Below are 20,460 nucleotides of genomic sequence, written 5' to 3'. Positions count from 1 at the left end.
CTATTTCTAAATATTAGGAAAGTAAATTGAATGATTAATACTATATAAAGAAAAATAATAAAATGACTATTTTGTCAAGTGTGAACTCTATTTTAAAGGGGTAAATAAGACGAACGATATTTCGCTTAGGGCCTTCGTGCTTTCAATATAATATAAATAAATTGTTTTTGTGGCGAACTAAAGGTAAACAAGGCGCTTCCAAAACTCGGCATGGTTGCCGCCCCGCCCCTTCTAGTGGCGACCTGCTATATCGTGTTTTAGTCGCGACTTTACCGGCCTTTACTGGCGACTATGGCGCCACAAAAAAAGTTTTCCTTTCTAAAGGTAGTGTTTATATACACTTATACAATATTGTATAAATATGTACAAGTGTGTATATATGCATATAATATTGTATAAATTAGATATATTTTTAATGCATAAGTGTGTATATACATTGTACGTGCATAATAGGCATCCATGGATGTTTGACACTTTCTTCTTTTTTTTTTGTCTGTCTTATTTTTCTGATATACATTGTTAATGTATATACAAGTTTATACAAAGTTATACATCATTATACATATAATGCACATGTGCAGTTAAGTCTAAAATTAAAATTTTATATGTTCAATCTACGTATAAATCGACTTTTCTTATGGATTTATTTACAAAATCATGAACGTGCAATTATTTTTTCAATTTTTATTTTTTTATTTATGCTATTTGGAACTTGAAAAAGAAGAAAATTTAAGGTTTTCAAGTTGCATTATATATGAATTTGAATTTTTTATAGCTGGAATAAGAATATATATAAACTTGGGGAAGAAGAATAAAAAATCACCGAATTTTCGTGCAATAGAATAAAAAAAAAATGCTTATTTGTCAAACTTTAGCCTATTGTTAATGGGCTACAGATTTACAAAGTTCTAACAGGGTTATTCTGCTGCAATGCATATAGTGGACTATTTTTTTTTTTTGTGTAATTCTCCCTACAAATTATAGGAAAAATATAGAAATGCAAGACTTATAATTAGAAAGTTAAACTAAATTCGTTATTTTATACATAATTTTTATACAATTTTTATAATTTGACAGTCCTAAAATAAGGGTAAATACTTATACGTACACTTGAGTAAATAATTAATCTAAAGAATTAACAAATCAAAGGTAAAATATATATCATGTAAACATGAGTTCTAAAAAAATACATACAAAATATATGTCTTATAATTATTAATTTTGATATAAACAACCTGTACAATAAGTTTATCTCTAAAACAAGTATTTTACTTGCTTTAGGATTCTCAAGTTCAAATTCTGGCGCGCATTGTGCTTTGCCCGAAACTGATAAAGAAGAAAATACAGCGTTTGAGACTCTTTGCTGTATATTTGTAGAACTAGAATGGACTCCATGATCGAGTTATGTGATTTGATAGCAGAAAATCCAGCTCAATTGGGGGAGAAATTGGCATGGATATGCGGCAGATGTCCTCCAGCAGAAACCCTAGGAGGATCAACACCTAGGGTTAGTGTTTCAAGGTCTCAACTCAATGCTATACTCGCTGTCGCACGGTTCCTCTCTAAATGCCCTAATCATTCATATGAAACGCCTAAGTCAGTCGTTCTCGCTTTTTATCGTTCAATTCCGTCGTATTTCAACCGGTCCTTTTGGCCGCAATCTTTTACAAACGACTCAATTGGTTCCTTTTTTGTTGATTTCTTTGAATATATTTGTATAGCATGCAAATTATGTCCAGATTTTTCTGTTGACGTGGCTAAATTCACGGGGGATATTATGATCTCAGCTATAAGTAACGAGAATGAGGATTTGGTGATTAAAAAGGTGGTTTTGAAAGCATTTTGTTGTAATTGCCCCCCTGTTGTTCCTTCCGCTGCCAACAAGTTGGTTTTAGGCATGCTTGAGCAGTTTAAGATGTTTTTTCCTAGCTCTACGGGATCATCCTTTGATAGTTCATCTATCAGTGGGGATAGTGATGAAGTTGTTGAGGAGGCAGTGGATAGCATTGAGAGACGAGAAATGCCACTGAAATTGATAGGAACTGTACTGGATAAATCCTCCATTGCTGCCGGTCTATTTGAAAATATCAGATTTGTTGTACAACAACAGTTTCGCTTAATGGTAGCATTCTTAAAGGTAAATGTTTTTATGATTTTGATATTTATCCTGTTAAATAATGTGTAGTACTTTATACCTTTAGGGTAGAAGTTGCATGTTACTATAATTGCAGCTTATTCTGTTTCATGCATTGCTATTGTTGCATTGCAGCTTATTCTGTTACAGTTTATTTTCTTTACTTGGTTGACTGGCAGAAAAGTATGCATGACTGGTCGGAACAAGGGCAGTCACTGAAAGTTAGGATCAACGCCGAGCTTTCTGCTTATCAGGCAGCAGCCAGTTTGCAGATTAAAATTCTTGAATCCCTTGATTTGGATGGAAAATCATCAAAAACGTTGTTGCGTGGAGCTCTTGAGTTGTTGATAGGTGCTGCAAAGGCATGTTTACACTCTGCGTGGCGGAAGTTGAGAGCATGTGAAGAGCTATTCAGCTCCTTGCTTTCTGGAATTTCCCGTGCTGCTGTTGCTCGTGATGGTCAGATGCTTGAATTTCTGCTCGTTCGGTTTAAGCCTCTTGTGCTGGACACATGTGCTCAGGTACGAGTTTCGGTGCGTTAGGTCACACTTAATGGTTCAGTCGTGGTTGAAGAATCTAGCATAACTTGTGGATTTGAATTTTTTCACAACAGTCAGACACCTGGGACAGCAGGGGGGCCATGTTTGAAAGCGTGTTGAAGACAAGTTGTGAGATAATTCAGTTTGGATTGTACAAGAATCAATTTTCTGTATATACTTTTATTACAAGCATTCTTGAAAGGAATCGTTACAAGGAAGAGGTTAGTTTTATCTTGCTTTTAACTAGCAGTTTGAATAGCTCATATGCGTTAATAATTTATTAGTGGAAGGAACATGGATGTTTCTTGATGAATCAAGAGGTACTAAACACCGTTAAAAAAAAATCAAGAGGTACTAAACCCTACCAGTTTTCTGGAGTTGCTAGATATTGCTTAGAAATGGTATACAGAGCTTTCTACCACATTTTCAATTTCTTCAAAATTATGTATGTTTGAAGATCATTTAGACTGTTGATTATACCGCTCACCTTCTACAAAGCTGTCTTTTCCAAGTTGATAGTTTTCTGTCCACTTTTTCTCATTGATACCTTGAACTTGGAGTCATGAAGGCCCTTTTGCTTGTAATTGGATAAGGGGTTATGCTGATTCTTTTTAGAATTCGATCAGCCATAATGTCATTGAATGTGAGTCAATTTTGGAATAATGTTTTTCTACTTCTACAGTTCGTGATCTTACAGTTAATGTAAATTAAATCCATCCATCTCACTCTCTGTTTATATTCTCCCGTAGACTCTAGCTTCCTTGTGTTCTTCTTCAATTACTGGTTATTCAAGCTTTTATCCACTATTCTGGAAAGGTAACAATTTATAAATTTTGTTAGTTCAAGATTATATCTGTGAGCTTTTGTTTTGCTTTAGACTTTGCTTGAAATACCTATAACTCAATTAGAGGTTTGAAATTACCTAAGCTTCTGCAAGTAGAGGTCTAAAATCCACTGTTTGATTGGCTAATGCATACTTGTGCCAATAAACAGACATCTTTCTGATTGCCCTGTGACAAAGTAGAATCTTATATGTTTACTCCAAGGTGGGGATATCTTACAGATTTGGTAGCAGGCAACCTAAGAGGCTCATATGTATTTGCATTTCCGAAAGGGACATATTGCTGAATTCTTTTAGTGTTTCTTTATGTCTTCTTTTTGTTAATATTATCTGCAAATCCTTACATTTCCAGGTAGAGAAAGAAAAGCAGGCAGCTCCTTCCCTGCAGTTGGACATTATAAGGTTACTAGCTGGTCTCAAAATTTCAATTAAGAGGCCTGAAGTTGTGGATATGATATTGCCTTTCTTCATTGGAAGTTTAGAGGAGGGTGATGCATCAATACCAGGCTTATTGAGACTCCGAGTATGAAACTCTTTTTTCATCAGAAATGCTCTTGTATCTCTGCTTCATTTACTCAAGTTATGAAACCCTTTACTCTGTGAACCGAACTAATTGAATCACTCTCTGAGTCTTTCAACTTGTTTTTGCTGAGCTGCTACAGCTTCTTGATGCTGTTGCTCGGCTGGCGAGTTTAGGTTTTGAGAAGTCCTACCATGAAGCAGTTGTTCTGATGACAAGGAGTTACTTAAGTAAGCTTGCTGCTGTTTGCTCAACTGAAAGTACGACCACATCTCCAGAGGCCACAACAGAACGTATTGAGGTGCGCTCATGGTGGTTTTATCATATTATAGAATTTAATAATCCCCTGAGAATTTCTTATTGGCCGACTAATCACATATTCAATCCCATTCTAGACACTCCCAACAGGATTTCTTCTGATTGCCAAATCCCTGACTACTCCTAAGTTGCGGACTGACTACCGTCATCGTTTGCTATCCCTGTGCTCAGATGTGGGCTTGGCTGCAGAGTCAAAAACTGGAAAGTAGGCCTTCCTAATGTTGGCTAAAAATGTGCTTTACTTGACTGTTTCTGGAGAAGCTCAGGGACATTGTATTTTTGCAGGTGTGGAGCAGATTTTCTTGGGCCTCTTCTTCCTGCCGTGGCTGAGATATGTTCAGATTCTGATCCTACTGTAGACGTTGAACCTTCACTTTTGAAGTTGTTTAGAAACTTGTGGTTCTATGTCGCTCTCTTTGGGTTAGCTCCTCCATTACAGGACCATCATGGCATGACAAAGTCAGTATCAACTACTCTAAACAGTGTTGGCAGCACTGGAGCGATTTCCCTTCAAGCAGTGAGTGGTCCATACATGTGGCCTGCTGTTTGGTCTTCTGCTGTCCAACGCATTTCTCAAGGAACCCCACCACTTGTAAGTTCGGTTCTAATTTAGAAGTTCACCCTCTGAGCAATATTTGTGATCATCTTCTCCAAGAATACTTAGTTCTTTGTCATTGAGGCATAGTTGTTGTTTAACTTAATTTTTTTCTAAGGGTCTGAAACGTGCTGTTTACCAGGTTGTGAGCTCCATGAAGTGGCTTGAAGATGAGGTGGAACTAAGTGTTCTTCTTAAAGGTAGTCGGCGTGGTGGTGGCAATGAGAAAGCTGCCGTTAGCCAAAGAACTGCTCTTTCTGCTGCTTTAAGAGGGTGTATGGAACTTTCAGCAATGAGGGCAATTTCCGGTTTGTAGAGTTTTTCATGTTCAGTTTGAGAAGGAAACCAAGTTCTTAATGACTTCAATTGTTTGGGCGATATTCTTTGCTTAGATACAAGTGACGATTGCAATGTTTTTTTAGGCCTCATAAATACTTTTTTGGCCTCTACAGGTGTCAAGTCAACTTATCTACTTGCAGTGGCATGTTTGGAGATAACACGGTTTAGTAGCAATGCTGGGATCCTCAATTTGGGCCCTAGTTCAACAGCTTCTAGAAGTGCCTTCAGCTGTGTCTTTGAATACTTGAAAATTCCTGGCCTCACACCGGCTATCTCTCAGTGCTTGACAGCCATTGTTCACAGTGCTTTTGAAAAAGCAGTAGCATGGCCGGTAATTTTAACTCTGCTGGGCTTGTCTTGCTGTTATGGACATGGTTCGTCACTGTATCGAATCAACAATGTTTATACTGTATAACATTAACATATCCCTTTAGCTGCTCCCGCCGTCCCAATTTACGACAGTCTTTCCTTTTTTGTCAGTCCCAAAACGAATGAGTCCTTTCTATAATTAGTAACAATTTAACTTAAACTCCTTATTTTACCCTTAATGAGATGATTTATAGCCACACAAATATCTATGGCTTGTTTTAGACCACAAGTTTCAAAAGTTTTTCTTTCTGTCTTAAACTCCGTGGCCAGTCAAACACCATCATATAAATTGGAACAGAGGGAGTATTTTTGTTAATGAAAAGCTAAAAGGTGATCATATTTTTTAAACAAATATAAGTTTCCGATCCTCTTCTTTTGCATTCCCTTTCCATTTCTTATCTTTTTTCCTTTTACATAAAGGTCATATGATCCTTGTAAGTTGCCGCAGGAGGATCGGATGTCAGAGACTAGATCAAGAGCTGACTATAAGGAATCTACATTGACCACCCATGTCAGTTTTCTTGTAAAAAGTGTGTCCCAAAGGAATGAGCATATACGAGATATCTCAGTTAACTTGTTGAATCAATTAAGAGATCGTTTTCCTCAGGTGGACTTTTATTGCTGCTTGTACCAAGTGTAAAGTTTGTTACCTTTGCCTTTTGCCATTGCTTGATGCAAAGTTTGAATAATTTACTGGCTTGCAGATTTTGTGGAACTCTTCTTGTCTAGATTCAGTATTATCTTCAGTGCACAATGATCTGCCTTCATCTGCAATCAATGATTTTGCTTGCATTGCTACTATTCGCTCCTTGTACCAAAGGACTGTTCGCGAATGGATGATTCTTTCACTTTCACAGGCTCCTTGTACTAGTCAGGGGCTTCTTCAGGTTTGTTATTCCATCAGTTTCGAGCTTCATGACATTGTTGTGTAACTCTTTTTCTTCCGTGTTACTTATGTCAAGTATGTTTATTAGTCTACGATCAGGCGCTTGTGCATATTCTCTTGCTAAGGGATATATGCACTTTATTAGAGTGCAAAATGAACGTTTAGGTCTTTCTCTCCACTATGATGTAGAGGAAATGTATTTTGTTGGAAAAGCGTCACTAGTCCTTAACATTGTAAAAACATTGTCTTCTTTCAACTCGCATATGTGGAGACTGTATTTTAGCTTATTCGGTACCTAGAGTTTAAAATCTTAGATACCTTTTTGCCGAAAGATCTGATTTTCTGTGGTTCATACTGATGTTTTACTGGCTTATTCCCTTCTTTGCAATCTATTTCATATTATCTATTGCACATATTATTAGCTAATCTCTTTCCGTGCTTCAGGAAAAACTTTGTAAAGCAAACGCTTGGCAAAAATCGCAGCCTACAGCAGAAGTTGTTTCTCTCTTATCTGAAATAAAAATTGGTACTGGTAAAAATGACCATTGGACCGGAACAAAAACAGCAAATATTCCTGCTGTTATGGCTGCAGCAGCTGCAGCATCTGGAGCAAAATTAAATTTGAGGGAGTCATTTAATTTCGAGGTGCTCAGTACTTGTATGATCAGTGCAACTGTGAAGTCTAATCATGCTGGTGAAATAGCTGGAATGAGAAGTTTATATGGGAGTTTTGGTAACCTTGATCCCCCAGCTTCAGGTCCTGGTGATATGGTGGAACATTTGCAGCCAAAAACTGGGTCCTTTTCTGAGGTTTTACTTAAAAAGTTTTTCCGACTGCTCCAGGAATTTATTAATGATTCAGAAAGAGGGAGAGAAGTAGATAAATCATCATTCCATGAAACTTGTTCTCAAGCAACTGCTTTTCTACTCTCTGATCTGGTATAATCAAGTTCTAGTTTCAAGCAGTCTTTGCTTTTCTAGGGCCTTAGGCTGAAATGAAACTTCCATTTCCCCCTAAATTTTGTTTTTCGCTTTACATGTTACTGAATTTGCTGTTGTCCACAGGGATCAGATTCTAAATCAAATGTAGAAGGCTTTTCAAAACTTTTACGTCTTCTTTGCTGGAGCCCAGCTTATATATTGACATCCAATGCCATGGAGACTGGTGTATTTATTTGGACATGGTTGGTTTCAGCTGCTCCTCAATTGTGTTCTCTAGTACTTGCTGAGCTTGTTGATGCATGGTTGTCAACAGTCGACACAAAGCGAGGTCTTTTTGCATCTGAAGTTAGGTGTTGTGGACCTGGTGCTAAGTTAAGGCCTCACCTGGGACCTGGGGAGCCAGAAGCACCGCCTGAAAAGGGTCCCGTTGAACAAATAATGGCCCATAGACTATGGCTTGGGTTCTTTATTGATCGTTTTGAGGTGATTATCAGTGTTTCAATGCTTTCAACTTCCTTAGCTGTTCCTTATGAATAAATGCAGTGATCAAGCACATGCTGCTCTATTGTCCACCCAAAGTGGTTATGTTAGAGATGATGTAACATTACACTTAACCCATCACTTATTTGAAAATTAATTGGATAATTGTATCTGTATGATGTTTTGCTTCCTTTATCAAATACTTCAGTAGTAGTTTTTTGAGTTTAGAGTTAAAATATATGGGATTTTCCATGGTGATACCAATTTTACGATTTTTGTATCTTCAGCTTTTCTCTTATTTTATCTATTTAGCTATGGTATAACTTTTACCGAGTATCCTCTTGCACTTGCAAGAGCAGCCCTCAGTTCCCTTTCTTACCAATTTCTTGCACTTATGCTGTTTCTATGTGGATTACTACGATCTAGATAGTATTTGGTTTGTTGAATGTTTTTTCTGTTTGACTTGGTTGGAATGTGGTTATACTGCAGTAGAGCTACTATATCCTTGCTAACCTTGATCACAGCTGAGACGATGACGTTTTCTACGCTTTCGAGCTTTTCAGTTTTTGCTCGACTTCTTGAGACACTCCTTTTTCCAGGGGGTCAAAAGTTGTCTAAGAAAACATGGTTTAAACCATTCATTTACAAAGACAAATAATAAACCATTTTGGGAAAAACACGTCTTTAAGTAATCTTGATAATGTTGCTAGAAGTTTTCAACTGATGTCTTACCTGAATCATTGTATCAGACTTTTGATTCTCTTAACTGTATATAAAATAGTAAATTGAAGTTTTTTGTCCTTTTGAAAAACTTGTCTTTGCAGGTCGTTCAACATGATAGTGTTTCACAGCTTTTACTTTTAGGGCGGTTGTTGCAAGGAACTATCAAACTACCTTGGAATTTTTCTTCCCACCCAGCTGCTACTGGCACATTTTTCACCCTCATGCTTCTTGGATTGAAGTTTTGCTCGTGCAAGTTACAGGGTAGTTTGCAAAACGTCATGGCTGGGTTTCAGCTTCTAGAAGACAGAATATATCGGTAAAGACTTGTCTTGCCTTTAATTGGACTAGTATGCTTGTTTGCATTGTGAATAGAGGCAGGGGAATGAGTAGTGGAAGGTCCTTGCTCATTGTCTCTTAGCCCCAATATCTCTCTAGTAGATATTAAGTTGCACACAAACATTTCTCTATTTGTTTATGGAAGTTTACATCAGACTTGGGAATTTTTGGATTATGCCATTCATTTAAACATTTGGGTGATGTTCATTTTCAGGGCTTCATTGAGGTGGTTTGCTCACCAACCTGAGTGGTATGACATGAATAAGAGCTTTGCGCTGAGTGAAGTGCATTCTGTATCTATGTTTGTCCATCATCTTTTGAATGAGCAGTTAGATAGTCCCCAACTCGATTTCAAAGGGTGGGCACTCGAAAATGGAAGCTCTTTGAATGATGTGGTGAGAATTATAAACGAGTTGATGAAGACCATGCTTCTTACATCATTGAGCAACTTGTGCCAACAATATCCTTAGTTTTTGTCATAAGAACAGTTTCTTTCCTTCAACTGCAATCAAATTTTTATGGTCCTTGTGCTCTTTTGTTAACTTAATGATGCTCGCAGAAAAATCAACACCATCCTGTTTGGGGCCAAATGGAGGGCTATGCTGTTGGGAGGGAGAAGCGGAAGCAGTTGCTTCTGATGTTATGCCAGCATGAAGCTGACAGGCTTGATGTCTGGGCACAACCTACTGCCAAGTAATACACAATGATTGCTGATTGTGTTTGTCCCTGTTTTATCTTCTTCTTCTAATGTGGTTTGTCATTATTGAATTCTTCCAATGTCAGGGAAAGCACTTCACGTCTTAAAATCAGCTCTGAGAAATGGGTCGATTTTGCTCGAACTGCCTTTTCTGTGGATCCTCGTATAGCTTTTTGTCTTGCTGCAAGGTTTCCTACAAATAATCATCTGAAGGCAGAAGTAACGCAATTGGTGCAAGTATGTTTCTCCCTCCCAGTTTTTCTACCCTCCAGTTTTTTTATCAAACCCTGAAGTGCCTTGAATGATAGATATCTCAAGAGAGAATATGGAATACTTGAAACAGAAATGGGACAAGTTGACTTTAGGATGATGCAGGTCACTTTATTTGTTTATTTTCTTGAAATATTTATGCAAAAGCATCTAAAAAGAAGGGCAATTGTGCATCATATTACAACCAGTTTCTCAGGTAGGTAACAAAACTTTCTAACCAGCAATAGAAAGATGTCCTTTATGATTTATTCTATATTAATATCTTTCCGTTTGAGTGAGGGTTGATGATTTAAATGGAGGAAAGTTGCTTTTGGTATGGAACACTACCCAACTAGATGTTAAGGCATCTTTTTGGCCAAAAAGATGGGGGAAAGTTGCATCCCGTAGAATATGCTTGCAACTTGTCTGTTCCATCCCTAGTGTTCCTTGATATCTTTGGTAACAACATATGCCTTGCCTTGGTATCATCTTTTTATGGATAAGCAAAGCTTTATACATAAAAGCACCGCGAAGGTGTCACATTCAAAATTTATGTAGGTCTTTGCTCCTTTTTAGCAAAGAAAGGAGTCGATGAAATCAACTTTGATAAGAATAGTGTTGAACTTGAGCTGAAGTATCAAATAATGTTTTGCTGCCTTGCATTTCAGACAACTAAAATGTGTTTAACTTCAAAATTTCCTCCGCTCCAAGCTCTATTTCCTCTGCTCTTCCAGGGTTGGAATAGACTTCCCCCGGTAAAAGTTTCTGTTTGTTCACGAAGAAAATATGAGGATCACTCATACGAAACAGCTGAATATGCGGCACTATTGGGAAACTGTGATCTGGCTGACAAGAAGCTCAAGTAATTTTTGTGAGGGATTCTCTTGGAGGAGGGGATTATACTCTCAAATGAGGACTCTAATCTAGAAAAAGAGTGGGGAATGAATTTGGTGATGGAGATAAACATCAAAACAGGGTATAGAGGGTCAAAATTGGTTCTTGGAGAATGGATAACAAAGAATGCCAGATTGTTGATGAAACTGCTCAATCCATCAGGTCACTGAATCGCTATAAAGGTCTAACAAGGTAACATCAGACCGTGATGGCAGAGCTACAGTTTTTAAGCATATCATGGTTATTCATGGGTCTGACAATGAAAAGGTAAGGTTCATTATCTCTCCTTTAAAATCTTATAATAAGAAAAAGTGTAAGGTTGTTCATGATACAAGCTGAAGGAGTTAGCATTTGGCAAAGAGATTGTGAAGCAAGACAAGGAAAACCACCAGACAGGAAAGAGGGGAAGCATTAAATAAGAGTGTGACTTTGATGGTTTCAAGTCAGTGTCAACTATGATGATGACAGAGTTAATGGAAAATAAAGATTGGGAAAGAAATTGAATTCAGAGGCTAAGAGCTAGTTTCTTTTGCTTAAGTTTTGGGTTTGTCTAAATGTGTTACTTAGGGCTTATTCTTCTAATAAAATATACTCCCTCCATCCAAATTTAAGTGATGGTGTTCGACTGGGTACGGACTTTAAAAAAGAGACTTTTGAAACTTGTGGTCTAAAACATGCTATACACATTTCTGCGGCTTAAAAATCATTAAAGTTATAATATTTCTAAATATTGAATTCTTTTTTGGAATAGACTACAGTGTTGTTAAAGGCTTGCTTAAAGGCGCTTAAGCCCTAGAAGCTTGCCCAATGGGTTCTCTGTAAGGGCACAACAACGTATATATAGCCTAATTATAGTTGTTCTACTCTTTTGTTTAATTTTTTTTATGTTTATAGTTATATTTTTTGCATTGCATTTCTTTTTTTTAAATTTTTCTTCATCGGCACTTTTCAACACTAAAGCCCACGCTTAATTGCACTTTATGCTTAAAGCTCCAGCAGAATTTGGAGCTTTTCGCTTTTGACTACTCTGTGACTAAAAAAGGAAAGTGTGTCACATAAAATGGGACAGAGGGAGTATTTTCCTATAAAAAGAGTTGGGTAGAATTCAGCTACTAATATAGACAGTATCCATGATTTTGGGAGTTAGGTAGAATTCAGCTACTAATATAGACAGTATCCATGATTTGGGGAGTTGGGTAGAATTCAGCTACTAATATAGACTGTATCCATGATTTTAAAAACATTAATTCCTTGGATGGCAGAAGTGATGATTTTGACAGCATAGATCACTGTATTTCTAGAGCTTTTTCTTGTACAGCATAAAGCCAATCAATTGTCCTTAAGTTCACTTAATCCATTCAAAATTTTCTCATATTCATGAAAATGATGTCCTGTTGGGCTTTCAGAATGACAGAATCAATCCTTTCAGATATCACTTTCATTTTATGATTGATCCATTTTGAGTATTTACGTTTGAAACTTTCAAATTTGGCCTGGTCCGAATACACTCTTTGGCAGATTTTGAATTAAAAAACTGGTTATTTCCAACAGTATGCTTCGGTTGACCAGAGGTTTCCTCAAATTTGTCCAAATGGCTTGAGTTGTCATCAATTGCCTTAGCATCTATTTTGCCTAGGTAGTTCAGGCATGGAATTTTATCGAAAACATATTTTTTTTTGGGTTTTCACTCAATGTTTGCTCATTTCCATGATTTTTTCTTTTACTGCAATGGGTTAATTACTTTAAATTGTCAAAGTCAGAGTCAAACCTCTTTGCAGATACTATAAAACTAAATTTTACATATTATTGCTAGGGCCGCTTTACGTGTGTAACATGCTAAAAACTGTCAGACAAATGCTTCTCCTGAGTAAATGTTCTTTTGAAGTTGCTATGTTTTTTTTTGTGCTGCTCACTGCTATTTCTCTGTATTGCTTGCTTATGTTTGTTAACTGTAACTTGATTTGTTGAATTTTTGGAGCAGTTTTCCTCATTATGCTAATTGTGTTAGGCCCTGTAGCTTTTTTGGTTCTGATGGATAAAATCTAGTCCAAGAAAAGGCATATAGTAAGAAACAAGGATATCTGATCGGAAGATATATCTGCTCACAAATCATTATGTTTCTTTTGAGATTATGTGATCTTCCATGGCATCTTAAGGTCGGATATTTTTTATTTTGTCTTGCATGCAAGGAAATATGATCTAATATACTGCTCCTGACTTGTCAACTTTTTCTGGAATTGGCCTGTTTTACAATCTTATTAGTCGTCCTTCGTATCCAAAAACTTGACTTATTGAAATTCCTTTTATAGCTGTCATTTTGTTGAACTATATCTTTTTTATTTTTGTTTGTTCCTTTCTTGAATTTTTTGTGTTTGAAATTCCTTCTATAGCTGTCATTTTGTTGAACTATATCTTTTTTATTTTTGTTTTTTCCTTTCTTGAAAATCTTTATGTTTGATGTAAATGATTATCTTGCTTCTATTACAGTCGCATATATTGGAGATACGTCACATACCTGAAGCATTGCCATACTTTGTTACACCTAAAGCAATTGATGAAAATTCAACTCTTTTACAACAATTGCCACACTGGGCTGCTTGTTCAATTACACAGGCGCTAGAGTTCCTCACACCAGCATACAAAGGTCATCCACGCGTAATGGCTTATGTTCTAAGGGTGTTGGAGTCCTATCCTCCTCAAAGAGTAACTTTCTTCATGCCCCAATTGGTGCAGGCCCTGAGATATGATGGCGAGGTGTGTTTTACTGGACTTTATGATGTGAACTTGTTTTTTGGCTTTTAATCATCTGGTTAGCAAGTCAAACAGATGTACTCTCAGAAGTTAATTCATTACTTCAATGCTTTTACATAGTTCCCACCTTGGATTTAGCATTCTTGTCAGTATCCAGATATTATTACTCTTTCATGAAACAACAATTTTATGGTTATGATAAAGATGAGTGAATGATTCTGTTTGTACCTGTAGGCAAAATGAATAGAATTAAATAGTAGATGTCACAATGGCTTTTCATCTCGAAGTAGTTCTCATATAACTTCCTTGTGTCTCAACTGCCCATCTGTCGTATGCGTCAATGGCAAAAGATACTTAATCTTCTTGCATATAACAGATCTGACTGACCCTAATCATGTGATTTTAACCCATGCAGAAATTAGTAGAAGGATACTTGCTTAGAGCTACTCAAAGGAGTCACATATTTGCCCATATTCTAATATGGAATCTGCAGGTGGGAAGCTTTTTATTTATTTCAGTTTTAAGATGACTACTTTGTAGGATAATAATAAATCTGTTCCCTCTTGCTTTATGGTGAACGTGGGTTTGGTTCTCTATTATAGCCACTAACCTGAAAAGCACTTGCAGGGCGAGACTTGTGAGCCGGAGTCAGGGAAAGATTCTTCTGCAACGGTAGATAAATTCAACTGATACCTCTTGATATTATACCATCTAATGCACCTTTTTCTAAGCACTCTTATCTGGTTCTCTTTCCATAAGCATGTCGTGCACAATCTCTATTTCGAGGAGATTTGTTTGGAAGCTGCAAATTTTAAATTTCAGATAGAAAAGCTATTGGCCAACACTGTAATACCTCCAAACCAATTTGACTTTGGGGGGTGGGGGCTCTATTCCTTTGCGACTATATTGTCTCAGGTTTTCCCAATGCAATCTTTATTTTTGTTGCATGGATAACCATCCTTATCTGTAAGGAGATCCTTTTTTTTATCAGTTAAGGAGATCTACTTATCTGTTTTCTGTATGATTCACTTTTACCTCTCTCTCTCTCTCTCTCTCTCTCTCTCTCTCTCTCTCTCAGACCTTCACATAGTATGTGATGTGCATTTCCTTTGTTCATATGCTCTCTCTGTCTAACTTACCTTTTGTATTGACACATGAGCACATTTTTGAAGTCAACAATTCGTTTACTTGTAGCTGTTTCAGATCATAAATTCTTGCACTTACCTACACATTGGTGAAAAAGTTTTTATTCTTATTTTGTATTATTTTCCCCTTATAACTGTAAATATCTATGTGTTTTTATCTTCAGCATGCTGCATTTTTGGCCCTACTTCCTCTTGTGAGGCAACGGATAATTGACGGGTTCAGCGAAAAGGCTCGTGATGTTTTTCAGAGAGAGTTTGATTTCTTTAACAAGGTCACATCTATATCTGGTGCACTCTATCCACTTCCCAAGGAGGAACGAAGAGCTGGCATTCGTAGGTAAAGTATAATGTGCGCCAAGATTTAATAATTTATAGTTGTTTTATTTGTCAACCAAAAAATTGCATATTTATTTAAGTGCTGTGTGCCTTTGGATATTTGTATATCTTGAAACAAACTTCATATTTTGAGTAACTAGGGAGTTGGAGAAAATTGAGATGCAAGGAGATGATCTCTATCTACCTACTGCTCCTAATAAAATCGTGAAAGGGATTCAGGTTGATAGTGGAATTCCCTTGCAATCTGCTGCCAAGGTTCCTATTATGATCACATTTAACGTGGCAGATCGAGATGGGGATCAAAATGACATAAAACCCCAAGCCTGTATATTCAAGGTAAGAATGGGGGATATAACTGTATTTTCCTTAACTTTAGATATTTTCATTTCAAACAAAACAAAATCTGCCTGTGGTCTTGAAAATTAGGTGCTTTTCTTATCTTACCTGATACATCAGTTTTAAGGAATAGAACTTAGAAGTTATGCCATTAATTGCTTTCAGTTTTGAACTCAGTAAGTAGATGAACTTGACATGGGCTCAATAATCCTGAATACTTTATGCAATTAGTTCTAGCTTATTCAAATGATGTAGATTTGGTATTGACATTTCTGTTGTTAAGCACTAAAAGTTTTCTCAAAGTGGGTGTATCACCTCACCTAAAAAATTTCACTCTCCTAGAGAAGACATTTCTATTTATTTATTTAGGTTCCGCAACACTTCTTCACGTGCTCATCTGTTTCTTATTTTGAACCAAATACATCAATATATTTGAATGACGATTGACTTTGAAACTTGAAAGCAGGATTTATGTATGATCAGATATCTTGAGATTCTGTAACCTATCTCATCTACAAACTTAAGTTGTTAGATGGCACTTGAAATAATTCAGTATGCTAACGATCCATTTCTTGTTTATGCTACTTTACATGTAGCTAAACTTCGTTTTTCTTTGGCATAGGTTGGAGATGATTGTCGGCAAGATGTTCTTGCTTTACAAGTCATTTCACTTTTGAAAGATATCTTTGAAGCTGTTGGGCTTAATCTTTATTTATATCCATATGGAGTTCTCCCAACTGGCCCAGAAAGAGGAATAATTGAGGTGAATGCCTTGTATGCCATCTGCATCTAGTTTCATGGATGCTTGTGCTTTCATATTGAAGTTTTCATATGTGAAATATCTGGAAACTGCTTATTTATCCCGGAAATTGATATGAACTGAAACAGATTACAGCGAGGAAAAAAGACATGAAGCTGGAAATAAAAAAAACAACAAACCCAGTGTAATCCCACAAGTGGGGTCTGGGGAGGGTAGTGTGTACGCAGGCCTTACCCTTACCTTGTGAAGGTTGAGAGGTTGTTCCAACAGACCCTCAACTCAAGAAAAGCATTGTCACAGCAGTGTTGAAAACCAATTTTAAAAAAAAAAATTACGGGAGAAATGACCATCGTAAAGAAGAAAAAAGAAAGACTTATGAGGATGAAAACAAGCCATAGATCAACTAAGTTTTACCCAAATCAGCCGGGTTAGCTATATGGCCCCCGGTTCTGTATAATTGACCATTTTACAATTGTGGACTGTTTTGTATTGGATATAGATTAAAGAGTTGTTTTCTGATGTATATGACATTTTTTGGTGAGAAAACCCAGCATGCGGTACATTGTTGTATATTCTACAGTACAATACATAGAAAGATGACATTAAGTTTATCCTATGACTATGGGTTCACTTAGGTTTTGTTTGGTTGGGGTTTGAAGGGATTTAATCTCTACATTAAATCCAGCATTATTTTATACCATGTTCAATTACTTTTATTTTTCACATAGAGAATACGTGCATAAGTTGTGCGGGAATATGTATTATTTTATGTTAGTTAAGATTAAGAATGTGGAATAAGAATGTGAGTATTAGTAATACATGGATTAAAAACATTTAAATGACAAAACTAACCATTATAATAGTAAACAAATTTCTATTTTGTTTAAAAGTAAACATAGATAAATTATACATTTTATTTCTAATTTGTAATACATCAATTCAAATATTCAACAAGAAATAAACGCATTACAATCCTTGCATTTCTAATCATTGCACTACTAATCCCAACATTACTAGTCCCTGCAATTGTAGTCCCAACATTACTAATTCCAACATAACTTGTCTCTAAGCCAAACGACCCCCTAGTATAGCTTTTTTCACCGCCGTAATCTTTTTATATCTGTCCCTTTTGCAGGTTGTACCCAACTCACGGAGCAGAAGTCAGATGGGTGAGATGACTGATGGTGGTCTATATGAAATTTTCCAACAAGACTTTGGGCCTGTTGGCTCTCCCGGTTTTGAAGCTGCTCGTGAGAACTTCATCATTAGCAGTGCAGGTTATGCAGTTGCCAGCGTGTTGCTTCAACCTAAGGATAGACATAATGGGAACCTTCTGATTGACAGGTAAGCACCTTAGTCTTCGATTGTTAAGTATCCTACTGGCAGTGCTTGTGACATTACACTTTATCCAATTCAAATTTGGTGTTAAGATGTGGAGACCTTCTAAACTATTGTCATGTCATGGTGGAAATGTTTTAAGTTATTTTAACAGTTGAAGTGCATGAACTAAGGGGAGATCACCTGCCGTTTCATGTGTTTGGAAGTGTTTTCTTAAAATGTTTTCCGTCCTGATCATGCCTTCCTGCTTATATGTCAATGATGTGTCAATTGTCATAAAGTGGGCTCGTTTTTCCGAAGTATGATTGGGATACCTACTATGATTGGTCAGATTAAGAAAATAAAGGAAGTCTATCATTTGTGTTCATGAGGCAAGATCAAGTAGCCTCGTATTCTATATATCTAAATTGCTAGTGATTTAATTATTCGAGCTCATTTGGCTACTGGTTCATTAGGACTTATTTAACACTGTTGATGGTATTTCTAGCTTTGCTTGATTATTGAGTAAACCAGTCTTAAATGAGTCTTAACAGACCAAGAACCAAATAATGAGAATTAACTTCACTTCATAGTTGTGCGTTCCTTTTCAAGATGTTGTTTCCACGTGGACGGTGCAGATTTTCTTGTGGAAGAGTTCAAGAAAATGGATATATTTTTTGGATGCCAAAGAAGCGAATACATTATTCTGGAATAAATATGCATCTTTTAAAGCTTATCAATATTAGTTGGGTAATATTGACTCATCTGGTGATGAATTTCCTTTTTTATATTGTTCTCTAGTGCTGGTAGGCTTGTCCACATTGATTTTGGTTTTATCCTGGAAATTTCTCCCGGTAGAAATATGCGATTTGAAAGTGCTCACTTCAAGCTGAGTCATGAGATGACCCAATTAATTGACCCATCTGGAGCAATGAAAAGTGAGACATGGTACCAATTTGTAAGGTAAGTGATCTCTTTTGGGCAAATTGCACCGTCTTCTTACGTATGAATATCTTTTTTCTTATGCTAAAGTTGGATTGGTTTTCCAGCTTGTGTGTCAAGGGTTACCTTGCTGCACGTCGCTACATGGATGGGATAATCAATACAGTTTCGATGATGGTAGATAGCGGATTGCCTTGCTTTAGTAGGGGTGACCCCATAGGAAATCTTCGGAAGAGATTTCATCCCGAGATGAGTGAACGTGAAGCAGCCAATTACATGATTCGTGCATGTAGTGATGCGTACAATAAGTGGACGACTGCTGGATATGATTTGATTCAATACATTCAGCAGGGTATCGAAAAATGAGGGGGAGTGCTGCAGCATTTCACAGAAACTGTATATTCTGGTCACTTGTATATCTGTGGAAACATAAATATATATCACATTGGTGTAATTCTTTTTGAAGGGGTAGCCACGTGAAGCTGCAAAGTGATCTTTAGTAAAATTGAATGAAGAAATGCAGAGATGAGTTGACTTGCTTGTAAAAGCTTGTGTTTACTATTTATACCCTAATCGAGCCGTGTAAAAGCTAACTAACGACTACTGTATATAATTAGTTGAGCCTTGAGCATGAGCATGAGCTAAAGTTGCTGCCATATGACCATGAGGTCACGGGTTCGAGTAGTGAAAATAGTCTTTAACAGAAACACAGGGTAAAACTACGTACAATAGACCCTTGTGGTCCGGTTCTTCCCCCACCCCCATGCATAGCAGGAGCTTAGTGCATCGGATTGCCCTCCTTTTTTTTTTTTTTTTGATAGTGTGAAATTCTAATGTATGAATACAGCCGGTCATAGGCCTGTTTGTTGACACTATTTCAGTATACAATTCACATAATTGTATAATTCGAAGGAATACGGTAGGGGTGTTCACGAAAACCCGAAAAACCGAACCAAACAGACCAAAAAAACCAATACTTTTTGGTTTGGTTTGGTTTGGTTTTGGTTTTGAATTTTTAAAATCGATCAAATTTGGTTTGGTTTTGGTCTTAATCAGAAAAAACCGAACCTAACCGACTATAGAAGTAGCTATTTCAAATTTATTATTACACACACACACACACACACACACACATATATATATATATATATATATATATATATATATATATATATATATATATATATATATGTGTGTGTGTGTGTGTGTGTGTGTGTGTGTGTGTGTGTGTGTATTGTTATACAAAGTTTCAAAAACTTTATGGTAAATGTTAATAGTTTGCACTTTTAATATAGTTCTTTACCTTTACATTCTAGTTTGATTGGTAGTTTTCTTTTGTTTAGTGTAAGAGTCCATTTCGTGTTAAAAATAACATATTTTTAATTGTGTCCTTAAACTTCATCACTATTTGATTCAATTATCATCAATATATTTGGGTAAATAATAGATTTCTCAAAGGGCAATTGATTTGATAGTGTTACATTGAAAATGTGGTTGCCAGAATATGTGTTTGGTAGTGTATGTCTTATATTTAAGAAAAAACTGACAAATAACCGAAAAAACCGAAAAATCGACATAAACCGAATCGAGAAAAAACCGACTTAATTGGTTTGGTTTGGTTCTAATATTTGAAAAACCGACTTACTTGGTTTGATTTCTTTTTAGGGAAAAATCGATCCAAACCGAACCATGAACACCCCTAGAATACGGTAATAAGAATTAATCACACTATTATGTATTAAGGTATATAACATGTGAATTGTATAATCCAAAGGTACACAATGTGCATACCTGTTGGGTATTTTGCAAATATTTCCCCCTAAAAAGGTATAAACTGTAATATTTTGTAAAAACGCGTATTTTCAGGTAATTATTTTTGGTTGCATTCACATTTTCGTTAATTTTCCAATAAACTAGTAACATTATCCAACATAAAATGGTATTATTAATCTAGACAGTTGAAATGAGCTCTTACAAGGTTGGCAAGGAATAACACTTTCCTCATAGGAAG

At 36.4% G+C, this 20,460-nt stretch overlaps 1 protein-coding gene across 1 annotated transcript; it reads left to right on the top strand.

The window, feature by feature from the left end:
* The first annotated feature begins 1,282 nt into the window (after window positions 1-1,282).
* On the top strand, window positions 1,283-19,095 carry LOC104220606 (phosphatidylinositol 4-kinase alpha 1-like). Its single transcript, XM_009771504.2, has 26 exons — window positions 1,283-2,137; window positions 2,314-2,655; window positions 2,748-2,894; window positions 3,867-4,037; window positions 4,177-4,335; window positions 4,430-4,557; window positions 4,638-4,944; window positions 5,090-5,255; window positions 5,400-5,617; window positions 6,104-6,262; window positions 6,360-6,542; window positions 6,986-7,480; window positions 7,607-7,966; window positions 8,788-9,002; window positions 9,237-9,417; window positions 9,582-9,715; window positions 9,806-9,956; window positions 13,350-13,616; window positions 14,029-14,106; window positions 14,241-14,285; window positions 14,923-15,095; window positions 15,235-15,430; window positions 16,053-16,193; window positions 17,326-17,534; window positions 18,309-18,470; window positions 18,557-19,095. Exons 1-26 carry the CDS (start codon window positions 1,385-1,387, stop codon window positions 18,813-18,815), a joined length of 5,799 nt encoding a protein of 1,932 aa, XP_009769806.1. The 5' UTR covers window positions 1,283-1,384; the 3' UTR covers window positions 18,816-19,095.
* Window positions 19,096-20,460: the final 1,365 nt, after the last annotated feature.

The sequence above is a fragment of the Nicotiana sylvestris genome, chromosome 9 (genome assembly GCF_000393655.2).
Source record: "Nicotiana sylvestris chromosome 9, ASM39365v2, whole genome shotgun sequence".
Taxonomy (NCBI): Eukaryota; Viridiplantae; Streptophyta; class Magnoliopsida; order Solanales; family Solanaceae; genus Nicotiana; species Nicotiana sylvestris.
Note: the sequence above shows the minus strand (reverse complement) of the source record. Positions and strands in the feature narration are given on the sequence as shown.